The 14707-nt window shown below is 43.1% G+C and overlaps 1 protein-coding gene across 1 annotated transcript; it reads right to left on the bottom strand.

The window, feature by feature from the left end:
* Positions 1-1416: 1416 nt before the first annotated feature.
* Positions 1417-6627, bottom strand: shbg (sex hormone-binding globulin; the record flags this gene model as incomplete). The annotated part of the gene is made up of 8 exons (XM_079491244.1): positions 1417-1705; positions 2432-2651; positions 3566-3699; positions 4059-4215; positions 4379-4543; positions 4698-4887; positions 5061-5152; positions 6589-6627. 8 exons carry the CDS (start codon positions 6625-6627, stop codon positions 1578-1580), a joined length of 1125 nt encoding a protein of 374 aa, XP_079347370.1. The 3' UTR covers positions 1417-1577.
* Positions 6628-14707: the final 8080 nt, after the last annotated feature.

Consider the following 14707-nt stretch of genomic DNA (forward strand, 5'->3'; position numbering starts at 1 on the left):
TGCGCATGGTGTACCACGAGCTCTTCCAGTTTCTCAATTTCAGCCTGGCTGCAGTGATATAATATGCAGTCACTCATTAATGCATCATGCATGTTTGTTGTCCCTTGCCCTTGGTGACCCCTGGCCTTGGGGCAAAAGCGTGCGATCTCCCAGAAGACATTGGCGATTCTGGTAGTCTTCATGTCCCAACCATTCTCCAAGTTTCCTCTGTACTTCTCTCCAAAGGGGTAACACCAGAGGACATTCCCAAAAAGCATGTAGGCCTATAATGTTCCAGTTTCTCCCTTACATTTCCAACATCTTTTGTCTTCTACCAAGTCCACCCTAAACAGCTTAACAGGTAGAATCTATATGTATGATTTTGTAATGGGTATTTTGCTTCTAATAGTAATATATATCCCTAGTGGCCCACCCAACTTTGGAAATGATTTGTTTGTTGCACTTCCCACACTACTTCCCTTAGTTGAAGATATTTCCAAAATGCAGCCCTCCCCATCAAATTAAATTGAGTCCCCAACTCCTGATATGACTTAAAAGTTTGCATCCTTATATAAATCATCAATCACACATGCCATTCCTCTGCCAAGGCTCCCAACAAAATGTTTACCTATCAAGATAGGTGGGTTGTCCCATATATTGGGATTTCCCCATCAGCCTATGGACCTCATTGGAATGCTTCAAAATGGGATTCTTTCCCGCCTCTACCACTCTAATCTGAGAAAGAGAAAGAGCCTGTATGGCTTTGCAGGGTTCCTATTCTAAATAGTTGGGTGTCGGTGAGACTGTGATGGAAAAACATGACCATAACAAACAACAGCTGAGGGACAGGAACAGTCTGACCGACACCTTGGTCAGAACAAAAGCCATTGATGTGCAAAATGGTTGATTTAAGTCAAGTCAAGACAGGCCTTCAGACCAAAGTGTAAAACAGCTAGAGCAGACATCAGGACCGTGTGTGTGTGTGTGTGTGTGTGTGTGTGTGTGTGTGTGTGTGTGTGCGAGTGCGTGTGCGTACGCGTTGCACAATCTATGTAAAGGCGCTATATAAATGCACCATTTACTGTACTAAATCTAATCTAACATGAACATTCTCGTATGGGCATTTGGAGGTCATTGACATGAAAATGTTTGAGTAGTGGTGGACCACTGGTCTAGGATGGAGATGGAGTGAAATGTAACCGTTGAGCCAGAAAGTTTGTTCATTCTTTATTGTGAATATTAGAAATAGTTTGGTACATGTCAGATTAGACAAAAGTGTGAAAGTCAGTGGCCTAATTATAAAACGTAATGTGATTCCAAATGTAACTCCAGTCTACCTACCGGGTCTTATTACCAGAATTAATGCAACGTCATTTCAAGTTAACATGCATACTAAACATAATAATAATGCATACTGTTAAAAAGTGTTCTTTGTAAAGTTTCTCTTAACAGACTCCTGCACGTGCCCTCCCGTAACCCCGTATTCATAGGAAACAACACTGCAGTGTCTTTTACATGTCATCCTGACCAAAGGTAAAAAGAACCTCTGCATCTAAGCCAAATGCCTAGCTTAAGTCTAGAACGCTTTGTTATATCCGCTATGCGGGGCAGCTGTAAGAGGAGACTGAGGCATGCTTGACAGCTGAGTCAAGGTCCAAATCCTTCCCGTCGATCTGGATCTTCTCCAGGCAACCTCTCAAGTAGTTGGAGCCCACATAGCCCTCACCTTCACATGAAAGGGGAACAATGCAGTGGAAAATGCAGACAAATGTATTGTTGTATAACAGTGGTTTTCAACCCTTTTCATATCATTTGGCATTTGAGGCCACGGACCACCATTTGTGTGATTTAGCCTCTCAGACTCAAAACTTGCTGTTGGTATCATAGGAGAGACTACCGGCAAACGTTGATCAAAATGACAATTATTCTACATTCTCCAATTGTGTAGACTTGTAAGTAATGCTGTCTGATGTTTAACAATAATGTAACTCTTGAGAGCGTAAAATGAAAAGTTTTACCCTCTCAAGAGTTAAAGATCTACAAGGGTTCATTTGGTTACCAACTCCATCATTGAGCTGGGACCACCTGGAACCCCCTCAAGGACCACTGGTGGGCCCCGGACCACTGGTTGAAACCACTGTTGTATAAAATTCATTGCTTAAAGGAGCATTCAGGGATTTGGAAAACCCCCCCGGTAACAAGATATGCACATGCACGCACTACAGTGGGGGGGACACGTGAGAGGCCAACAGCACACACACCAAGGCCCGCCCCCGCTTGCCTAAGGTTTTTTGACCCCAGGGGTTAACTGGGGACAGGGAGGAACTCCTATGGTCAGCACACTCTTATAGTAGTTTATCACAACAAAACAAAAAAAGAAGTGATATTTGAATTAAGTGAAATCACTGAATATACCTTTTAAAATGAATAACCAGCTTTTTGGTACACTCACCTAAGAGGCCTCCGATGGCAAAACGTCCCTCTCTCCACATAGCCAAATAGCCAAGCCCAGGCAGGCTGTCTGTAATGGTTGACCCACTTCCGGGCTCTGTGGGGTTCTCATATGTCAGCAATTGCACTGAGTCCTTTTGAAAGATTATTGCCAGTCTATTGGAACTCGGTGGGGTGATGATATGAGTCATGTGATGTGTTGTGAGTGTGACATCCTGAAACTGCAAATGCAAGAGAAAGAAAGGCCTAGTTTACTTATTGCGCCGTAAAGCGATAAGAATCAGTATAGTTCGTTTTCGTCCTTGTCTCCACTTGTGTCTGTCTGTCTGTCTGTCTGTCTGTCTGTCTGTCTGTCTGTCAGCAGGAAATCTGGAGCAGTTATGAACAGATTAACTTTGAACCCAACTGGCCAAACATGCACATAACTTGGGCGACCTGATAGCCGAGTGGTTAGAGTGCGAGTCCTTCTGTACATTAATTACACCACCAGAAAACTTGAAAACAATTTATCATGGTCCGAAGAAGAACTGATACACTGCTCACACCGTTTTGCTGTCAATCTCCAGAGGCCACATTATACCCTAATGTTCTATTGGCCAAAACAGGATGTGCCACCAGAAGCATCACAACTGACACCTTGAAGGCAAACTGACACCATTCTCGAGATTTCTCTTTGGTCGGGAAATTAAATGATATTTCGGTACCCAGCATTGTCTGGGTTATTGTGTGGGTGAAATTGACTCCCCCCCTCTCTCTCTCTCTCTCCGACTCCCTCTACCCCCCCCCCCCCCCCCCCCCTGCCCCACACACACACACACACTCTACACTCCTCTCTCCCTCCCACTCTCACTTTTTGTCCTTCTCCATCTCTCTCTCCGACTCCCTCTACCCCCCCCCCCCCTGCCCCACACACACACACACACACACACACACACTCTACACTCCTCTCTCCCTCCCACTCTCACTTTTTGTCCTTCTCCATCTCTCTATCCCTGCGTTCCCCTCTCACTGACATCAGGCATGTCCAGTAAATATATGGGCACATCTGTGCACCTACCGCAGACAAACCGACAGACAGACAGACAACGCCAACCTGCCACAACTTCAACTTTATAAAGGTAATAGATGTTTGTACCTTTGTGTTATTATTGGCTACCAGTGTTAACTCTTGTCCAAGGGCTCTGATGCTCAGAATGGTCCCATCCATCTGGCTGAAATCTCCCCACATTTCCATCTTCACCTCAGTCGCTTCTTCCTCAAGAAGAAATACTAGAGGAAGAAATATTATTTTATTGAGTTAATAGAATTTACGTTTGACAGGTCAGTTAAACATCCAGTCTGTTATGCATTTAGCAATTTCCGCCCCCCAAAAATCGCTGATGTAATCGCCAAAAGCCAGCTAAATTGTTCCCTTAATGTTTCCTCTGTTCCTCTATGATGCTAACCATGCAGGGCTTTACAAGAGTGAAGCTATCTTCTGAGAGTCAAATAAAATACATTTTATATACATTTATTTTCTAATATTGATTCCCCTGTACTCACCTTATCTCAGGTGAGTACAGGGCTATAACCAGGGGGCTATTTAAAGCCTTGCCAAAATCATATACAATCAAGCGCTCTGTTTCCACCTGAGGTGTTGTAGACGGCAAAACCATTGCCAGTGAAGTAGCTGCCAGGTCGGATGTTTTGATAGCAGGGCCAGAGCTCCTCCTCCTCCGTCTCCCAGGGAGTGTTGAGGTTCAGCCAGTTGCCTTCCTTTACACAGGCATCCATCGCCGGATGTAACTGCAGCAGCAACAAAGAGAGGGAAAATTACATGTGTATATATATGAAACACGCACGCACGCATGCACACACACAGACACACACACACACACACAGAGTGCATTTCTTGCCGTCTTGCGAACTGGTTGAACCATTGAGTTGGGTTGAACATGCAGTACTCTACCGGGAGAATTAGCCTCCACATGTCAGTCTGCAGGATCCCACCGACGGCCATCCGGAGCTGACCCGCCATATGCTCATGTGCTTCTTTAGTGTCCATGCCCACCTCCAAGACCTTGGACCCGTTCACATCCAGAAACACAAACTTCCCCTGGCTAGTCAGACCAAGCTGCGTTGGGCAAAAGAACACAAAGGCCCATGTGTAATGGCTGGGACACAACATCCCACAACTTTGTTCTTTTCAACCTGACCTTGATTGTGACCATGGCCTTGTGTTTGTGAAATAATATAGCATGCCTTTTATCTGCATGAGCTGAGCTTACCTGGTGCCATTGTCCATCATTGATTTTAGGCCCACCTCTTGCACTAACTTGCATGTTCTCTTTGCTGATCTCCATCACAGGGACACCCCCATACAGGGATAAGACAAACCAGTCATCACCACCTTTGGTGTCTCCGTAGAAGACTGTGCCCTCAGGGTCAAATGTCCGAAAGAGAAATGTTGACTTATAACTGCGGAGTAGGAAAGAATGCAATGCATTTAGTGCAACAGTTAAGCCTGTAGGACTGTTGCTTGCTGGCTGTGGACACAGGTTTGGTTCAAGAATTACAGCATGTCGCTTTGTTGAGCTGCACAGTTGTAAAAATCAGGCTTACAGTACTATATGCTTGACATGATGACATACCTTCTAATCTCTGAGAGGTTAGCTGAGATGTGTACCAGAGGCTTCCAGGCTTCCCTCTGCTGGCCAAGGTTCATGGATGCCCGGCCTGATACCTGTGTCTGTTTGAAAAGGTTTACACTCTTCACAACAATATATCCAATTACATTCTTCATCTTCTTGTCCTCACACAGAGGATGTGCTGTTTTGCAATCATGTTTGGTAGATATGACAGATGGTGTCTCACTGTTTAACTCTAAGTATAGACTAGAGTTCACCACCAATGCAGACAGTGACTTGCATATTTAAAGAATGATGACGTCAAATCAAACAACTGTATGAAACTTGAAAACCTTCAAATGATAAAACATTCAGTTGACTTAATACAATGGTATGCTACAGCCAAACGTATGAAGCATGTAAAAGCTTCCATGATCAATGTTGATCATCCCCTCCAACTGTTAGACTCTGACAGTTGGAGGACATTTCCGCAGGTCAATCTCACCTCTCAATCTCGCCAAGAAAACAAGTATGGGTTTTCTGGTCATGTACAGAAATAAAATAAATACTTTGAAGGACAACCTGCTGCTCTCCATGTATGTTCACGTCAGACGTCACCATGGACATGCAGCTGTTGTAACTACAGTAGTAAGCACATAGCAGGCATGTTGGAACCAGCCGATACAGTTATCTAATCTAATGTAATTATTACCCATCCTGATGGGATGCATATTTTGCATGCATATTATACATCATTCCGCAGCTGCATCGGAAGGTTCAGCACTGGAAGTGTATGTGGCTCGGGGAAGAATTATACTGTTACTATGGTTGTTTATATTCTAACCTTTATATTTAACCATCACTTATAGTACTAATACATGATGATATGACATGATATTTGGTATAGCTTGTAGGAGCCAAGAGATGTCTCCGCTAGGCCTGCCTGTCTTGTTATGGTTCAGCTTGTCCTTGTAGCAGCGAACTATGGTCTGACTCTGATCCCTGTGCTCGTTGGCAGAACTCTGTAACACTGAGTGTTATTGTACTTCTCCGCATGATATCATGTACAATTAAAGCATATCTTTATCTATCATCACTATAGATTAGAATATTGTCGTCCTCCTCCTCTTGCCTCATCAATTAAAGTACTGATTGATCCAGAATTCCATAACAGGCTGCAGCATAGGGGACTGAATGACTGACTGACTGGCATCTTCAATGGTAAATCCTGGGTGAAAGCCATGAGAGCCTTTCGGAGTGTAGAGGCCGAATCCATTTGAAGAGATAGAACACCTGGACACTGCTCGCCTCCATTCCACTGGCCGACACTAGCTAGATAACTTAATTATTCCTACACTTCTGATGAAACTTTTGAGGATGATGTTGGGGGAGAGAATTTTGAGACTGCCATCGGGAGGGCCAAGATGATGATGTGGCTGTTTCTTCTGATTATGATTATGAGTGGGAGCATTCAGATGCTTAATTTATTTCTTTAAGATGTAATTATCATCTTTAAATGGTTGTTTCCGGCACTCATGGTGCAGTAAAGTACCTGTCCACCACCGTGCATGGAATCTGTTGAATCCACCATAGTGAATTCAGTTTGCTGTGTGTTTGATTGATTGATTTAAGTATTTATGAACAGTTTGCAGAATTACAGTACATTTCAAGTACAACTCTGTTACAAAACTGTTAGCTGTGGACGACACACTGATAAAGCATTAGACTTGTTTACAACAGGGTCCACCCTTTTCAATTCATCAGAACATTTAGAGACGTACAAATATACACTTCTAGGCCTATCTATATAAAAACAGGAAATCATGTAAGGTGGTAAAAAAGGGAAAGGAAACATATACAGTAAGGGGGAAAGGGGACAGGTGGGGATTCAGATTTTACGGAGGCCATGTTTCGAATTGCAGCCGTCCGTAGGTGCCCTTTGAGAGCGGTTTTGAAGGAGTCAAGGGATTCATATGTCTTAATGACTGTTGGTAGGGTGTTCCACATTTTGGTGGCATAGGAGAGAAATTAATTTAGTCCCTTGTTTGTGCCGAATCTGGGTTGCACATGGTTTGTTGAACTCCCTCTGGTGTTGTGGGTGTGGACGTCATTGACATTAAGGAATTATAGACAGGTACATGGGTATCTTGGTGGTGTAGCAAATCTCGTGAACCAGACCCATTGCAAGATGGGTCTGGTTCACAAGATTTGAGACCCTAAGCCATTCCAGCCTGTCAAAATGGGCAGGGGTGAGGTGGGTTCGGGGAGTGAGGCCAAGTAGTAGCCTGACCAGTTTGTTTTGGGAAGTCTGGAGCCTGGTTTTAAGGGCCTTTGAGGTGCTGTGGTACCAAAAGGTGCATGCATAGTCGAAGAAACCTTGTATGAGGGCTCCTGTTAGGGTCTTCAAGGTGTTTTTCTCGACCAGTGAGGAGATCCTGTATAGGAAACTTGTTCTTTGGTTGACTTTTTTGATTACGTTGGTGGCCATTTGAAAGTTTTGCCTCCAGGATGGAACCTAGGTAGGTAATTTCATCTTCTTGTGTGATTATATTGTCACCCACTCTAACCAAGAAGCCATCTGCCTTGCTGAGATTACTGCTTGATCCCAGGTGTAAAGATAGTTTGTTATCAGCGAGCCAGATGCAGATTCTACCGAGCTCAGAGCTGAGGGCCTTTTCAACCTACAGTTTGTTCCTGTCCGAGACCAGCAGTGCTGAGTCATCTGTGAACAGGAACAAGTTGCAGTCACAAGCTGATGTCATGTCGTTTACATAAAGCCCTATGCTTCCTTGTGGAACGCCACAGCTCACTGGGAGGGGGGATGGCGGGGGGGGGGGGGGGGGGGGGGGGCAGTGTTCCATTCACCTCCACCATCTGTTCTCTCCCCTCCAGGTAGGATTGCATCCAGGTCACTGATGTGCTATCAAAACCAATTGCTTTTAACTTGTTAACCAGTATGGAGTGGTTCACAGTGTCAAAAGCCTTTTGGAGGTCCAGCATGAACATGCCGCAGCATTTGCCAGCATCCACCTCGTGTTTGATGTGGTCACTCAAATAGAGGAGGCATGTGTCAGTGGAGTGGGATGTTCTGAAGCCAGATTGGAATTTGTACATTTGTTTTTTAGTGGCAAGATACTTTTCAACCTGTTCATAGACTATTTTTTCCATCACTTTCGAGATGGAGCTATAATAGAAATAGGGCGGTAGTTGCCGGGGTCTAATTTGCTCCCTATACTGCTCTCTATACAAACACGCACGCACGCACGCACGCACGCACGCACGCACGCACGCACGCACGCACACACGCACGCACGCACACACTTTAACCACCACTTGACCTTTTAACAAGTGAGATTGACCCAAAACAGCATCAGAAATTGATTCTAATCTACACACATGAAAAACACCAAAGAGTTGATCACATGCATTGCAGTGTTTTGGATTATGCAAATTACCCAAATTGCAACTTTATGCAACCAAACCAGAATTGTGCTAGGACACCATTATGAATACAAATCAGCAAAAAGCCCTTTCTAGGTTTTTGAAATTTCAAATGGACTAATACAAAGCGGTCATGTGACCTTTGCCCCGTGGAAATAATAGCAATAAAACAAAATATTTAATATTTAATAAAACGTCCCATGCATGTGCATTGTATTATTATAATCACTATCATTATATAAGTATTTTCATTTTGTCTTCCTTTAGTGAATTTATAATCCTCACCAAGCCATACCCAGGGCCCGCAACGTTTGGAAGGCAGTCAAAGCCAATTGGAATGGAAACTGCAAAATGACAGATGAACGCTGCTTCATAAATAAACAAGATAGGCAAGTAAGAAAGAGAGCAATAAAACACTATAAAAACAAGAGTTGATATACATACCATACCCTGTCGGTTCCCTTGTGCCTCCGCTCTCGATTGTAGAAGAATAAGGCTCAAAGAGACCAGAAGTGGACCTGTAATAGCTTTCAACGCAGCCATGCTTCAGTTTGTTCAGCCCCAGGCTTACCAATAATGTCCAAGGGATCAACTCGATCCAAACCAGCCTGAGGTAACAGTGGTGGGACAAGCTTTTTGCACTTGTACACACGGCCACGGAGCAGAGGGCAAACAATGGCAATGGTCAGTGAATCACTTATCGATTCCCGAGATAGTTCATGTTTGCATCTGTCTGGATGTCTGTGGAAATGTGTTTGAGAGTTGGTATAGGGTAAACACATAACGAGAGAGAGAGAGAGAGAGAGAGAGAGAGAGAGAGAGAGAGAGAGAGAGAGAGAGAGAGAGACAGAGAGAGAGCAAGAGATATGCAGAACAAGACCACAATGGGAAATGTAGGCTACTGTACTATTACCTTCTGTGTGCATACTGCATATAGGCTATGAGTGCAATGATTCACATTTGTTTACACACATTCATCCTCTGTAATGTACCGGTATATTACATAATGTATAGCCCTAAATATGATATTATATATTATTTATCTTGGAACTACATTTTACTGTGTACATATTTTGTAATATTGTTATTATTCAGTGTAATGCACCAACCTCACAGAGGCAATTTTGCATGTGCAAAAATACATACTTGTAATAATTATATTAAAATATATTTATATTATGCCATGTGTGCGAGCAAGACAAAGTTTCACAATGTCACTAAACATTCTCTTTTTCTGGGCACAGTAAATTGGAAATGTCTGCAGGCTGGTTGAGTGACCCATCAAACTGTTGGAGTCTGTTTACCCATCACTCTTCTGGACTCTTGAATGTTCACTGAAGGCTATATGACTCAGTGTGTCTGCCATATAGGCTATGACTCATATGTGTGTGTGTGTGTGTGTGTGTGTGTGTGTGTGTGTGTGTGTGTGTGTGTGGAGGGGGAGAAAACGACTAAGATGAGGAAGAAGCTTATACAATTAACACGCGCACGCACGCACGCACACTCTCTCTCTGCTCTCTGTTGGCAACATTCCTATGACACAATCTTCTTCCAGGAAGGCCACTGTGATGCTCGGAATGGTTTGACACGCGCACGCACGCACGCACGCACGCACGCACGCACACATGCATGTGTTTACACACACACACACACACACACACACACACGCACACACACACACACACACACACACAGGTAGGCTTCAGAGTTTAAAGTCAACATGTCAAAATGTACTTTATCTTGCACCAGAACAAAAAACTAATCTTCGTCATTTGACCATTGCAATCCGGCCCTCGAAGCGGTGGCCGAACGGATAGCGGCGCGGTCTAGATACCGGAAGGTTCCCAGTTCGAACCAGCCGTCCGACACGTTAAAATTACCACCGCTGAAATGCCCTTGAACAAGGCATCAACCACTACGATGAAATGTGTTCTATGAGCAGGGCCTGGCTGGAAACAAGTTCTTGAGCTTAGCCCAGATACCCTGGGTAAATATAGATTTCATTTCATTTCATTTCATTTCATTTCATTTCATTTGGTATAAAGTAAAGTGTTATTTCTCCATGGAAATTAACTACTGTAGCTATAATTTCAGCCTATTATATCACAGTTTAGCCCTTAGAAGAGCAAAGACGCCAATTGGCGTCTTCATCAGAATTCCGTAAATGAGCAATGACGCCAATTGGCGTCTTTCTCTTTTTTGATTAATCTAAACATATTAATATGCTCCGAAGCGCTGTTTAAATTCCTGAGCTTATATTCCAACTACATTACCCAGAAAACCCGTGTCACGTGACACACGTGTACGTGTTGCCATTGGAAGCTGGTCCCACCCCCTGTAAACAGTGGGGGCAGAGGGAGTCTTCATAGTTTTCATTGTTTTGCCTGTTTTGCCGTCTCGCCCGAGCGATTTTCTAGCAGAAAAAGTTGAAAGCAGTACTATTTATTTGAGCGAGTTTTGTGGTAGTAGTATTGATCCATACGCGTCCCAGTCGCCTTCTCCAGGCGGAGTAGCCCTGGTCCAGTGCTTACAGCGAGACTCGCTGCTCCCTCCCTCCTTTTTTCATTGTCTCCCCATCGTCGTCCGATGAGCTATACCGGGAAACCATTGAAGAAGACGATCAACCCGGAATGTTTTGAGGTAATCTTATTGTAGAAAATGCCCTTCTATAGTGATCAGAAATCATAAGATGATCGCTACAAATAGATGCTTGGATAATTACTACTACTAGTCAGACCATGACGCCAGAATGACTCACCACGATGGCCCCCAGCCATTAGCCAGCACCAAAGGTGCTGGCTAATGGGGGGGTTGGTGTCGGTCGGTGCATTGGTGCTGGCTAATGGCTGGAGGGTGGTGTCGATCGGTTGGTCGGTGCAGTACAAATGTATCGTAGCAGGCATGCACGCATGGCAGTACAAGTATTTTATATTGTAGCGTGCCTTATAGGCGATCTGATCTTTAGAGTAATGTTCGCTCCTTTTATTTACTGTCTACAAAGACGGAGAACAAACATGCATCGTTTACTGAAGCAACGCGTGGTTATAATGACCTTGCTACAAGGATCGGAGGGGGGACGGGGAGTGAAGCTAACAGTAGCGTATTATATAAGATCTGTATGACGTTTCATTGACGTCTGAGCTTGCATGATAATCGCATTCATTGTATATTGTATACAATCATGATTGTACATTGTTTAGTGTGTCTCCGTGTGATGATGATGATGACGATGATGTCAGATAGCCTACGTCCCCCCCCCCCCCAACTGGCTATTGGCCGGGCTGACTACAGCTAAATTATTATTTTTATATATTTAGAACTGGCATCAGATGAGGAGGAGGATGATGATGATGATGATGATGATGAAGACGAAGAGTCAAGACTGCGATGGAGTTCTCCGACACTGAACCGGATGCATTCATTCATTTCAGTTGTTTTTTTTAAATTTAGCCTACACACACACACACCGTCAAGAACAACTGGAATGCAGTGGTTTGGGGACACTGGGGAGTTTGGGGACAACTGTTTTGTATGTAGGCCTATTTATTTTCTGTAATATTTATTATAATTGTATTATGTTAGTAGTCATAAAAAATAAAAGACGCTTTTACAATGAGTTAGACCTGTCATGGCTATTTTGTTCACTATTCTGAGGTTTATGGTTTGACTAAGCGAGTTTCAACTGTGATTTACTCTGTAACGGTAGATGGTAAGAACCCAATTTTTTGTTATAATACAGTATACATTCAAGTCTATATTTTGATACATATCATGGGCACAAAGTCATATCAAAACAATGTCCTTGGATGTGTTTTTTATCAAAACTGTTTCTTCACAACAGGTTTTTGAGATACATGCATGAATAGACAAGGTACTGGTAAGACTATGTAAACATGGTATATATCAAAATGTGCGTTAGAATGTCTAATTTTACCCCAAAAAAGAATTGAGTTTATATGATGTTCCATTTCAGAGCTAGGGGGACTTTTAGCTGGATAGGTCAGATTGATCATGACTGACCATGCTATTTATAGATGGCAAAATATCAACAGTGGTACATGTGAGAAACTTTTTATTTTATTTTAATTGAACTAGACAACTCACCCTTTAAAATGAGATATTGCATGGCTATGTACGCCCAGCAGAAAAAAAGTTATTTAGAAAATAAAACTTCAACCGGGCATAACTTTTTTTGTTGTCCTAGAAACACTACCCAGTGTAAATGCAGGCTCTTTTAAATGGCTTCCAACACAAAAACTAAACATTTTATCAACTCAGTTCATTTTTTTCCTGGAAGCAGACAAGCCAAGCTTTCTCTGAAGGTCTTTCGTTGTCACACATTCACAACAGAGAATTTTCAATAAATCATTCAAAAACGCCATTCTGCCATAGAGAAGTCCACAAACTATATAGAAATCCTTGAAACTCTCAAAGAGTTAGAGGCGCGAGAAGTGTGAATTTGTGAATTCCGACAACATTGTTTCGTTTGTATTCCAGGAGGGGTATACCTTGATCACATGCATGTCTTGGATCTCAACGTTTTTGTGATTTTAGATCAACTTTATATTGTTGGTTTATTCACATTTGGATAGTGAGCAATTCAAATTAGGCTTTCTTGTCACCTTTTCCCTATTTGGACTGGCCTAATTTGTCTCTTTGTCAGAGATTGGGGTAGGTCTAGCCCCATATGTGAGGCAGCGGTGGCCGAACGGATAGCGGCGCGGTCTTGATACCGGAAGGTTCCTAGTTCGAATCAGCCGTCCGACACGTTAAAATTACCACCGCTGAAGTGCCCTTGAACAAGGCATTGAACCACTACGATGAAATGTGTTCTATGAGCAGGGCCTGGCTGGAAACAAGTTCTTGAGCTTAGCCCAGATACCCTGGGTAAATATAGATTTAATTTCATTTCATTTCATTTCATATGTGCCCTCTCCCTACGCTCATTCTGTAGCTCCGAGATGAGGTCACACACAGGGCCCCTCCCACCCCGTTCAGAAACGGCGCATGTTTCCACAATTCCACGATTCTTACCCTTTTCTAAACAATTAATCAAAAACGTGAAGTGGCGTGAAGGGTTTACACTAATTCAACGTCAACAACGCCAAAGAAAATCCAACTTTAAACGGTTACACGAGCGTCTAGCGGTTGTTTAGCATGTTTTTCAAGGAAGTTGAAAAGCTTTAGCGCCTCCCCGGCGCCTCCCCTGGTCTAAAATTCCCAACTGACTTCAGTTCACTCGACATGCACGCGCACACGCACGAATCCCTTGATAAACATGGAAGCGGCTGACTAAACCAACCGCTGTAACGCTCGTAACCGTTTAAAGTTGGATTTTCTTTGGCGTTGTTGACGTTGAATTAGTGTAAACCCTTCACGCCACTTCACGTTTTTGATTCATTGTTTAGAAAAGGGTAGGAATCGTGGAATTGTGGAAACATGTGCCGTTTCTGAACGGGGTGGGAGGGGCCCTGTGTGTGACCTCATCTCGGAGCTACAGAATGAGCGTAGGGAGAGGGCACATATGGGGCTAGGGTAGGTCTAAAGAATAACCAAAACAACAAATTTTGCCCCCAAATAAGTTCACAACAATCTATTTCAAGAAAAAGCATGGTAGTGTTTTGATTTAACTCGGAGATGGGTATCTCAAAAACTAAGGCCTGTTTTGATTTCTGTGGTTCTTGTTTAAACCACTGAGTGTCACTAGTGAGAAGGCAGTGGTTTTCAACCTTTTTCATACCAAGGCCCATTATTTATTCTGAATTTAAGCCACTGACCACCATTTGATGAGATTTAGCCTCACAGACCCAAAACGAAAGAATATTTTGTTGTCGTTGGATAAGAATGTGTCCACAATTCAGGCAAACGTTGATCAAAATGACAATTATTTTACATCTAATTGTGTAGACTTGAATGAATGAATTAGCCTAATGCAGGTATTTAACAATAATTTAACTCTTGAGAAAGTAAAATGAAACCAAATGGACGGGTCCATTTGGTTTCACTTTACACTCAAGAATTAAAGATCTAATAAGGGTCCATTTGGTTTTTTAAATTCATAATTTAGCTGGGGACCACCTGGAAGTGGAAGTGTGGAACCCCTTCATAGCCACTGGTTGAAAACCACTGCTTTAAGGAATACAAGCTGTCTCCAGTCTAGCTCCACACAGTATATTGCTGGCAGGATATAACATACCATTCAGGAAAAAAATGTGGACCCACAATAGAGC

Source organism: Electrona antarctica (genome assembly GCF_951216825.1).
Source record: "Electrona antarctica genome assembly, chromosome: 21".
Taxonomy (NCBI): Eukaryota; Metazoa; Chordata; class Actinopteri; order Myctophiformes; family Myctophidae; genus Electrona; species Electrona antarctica.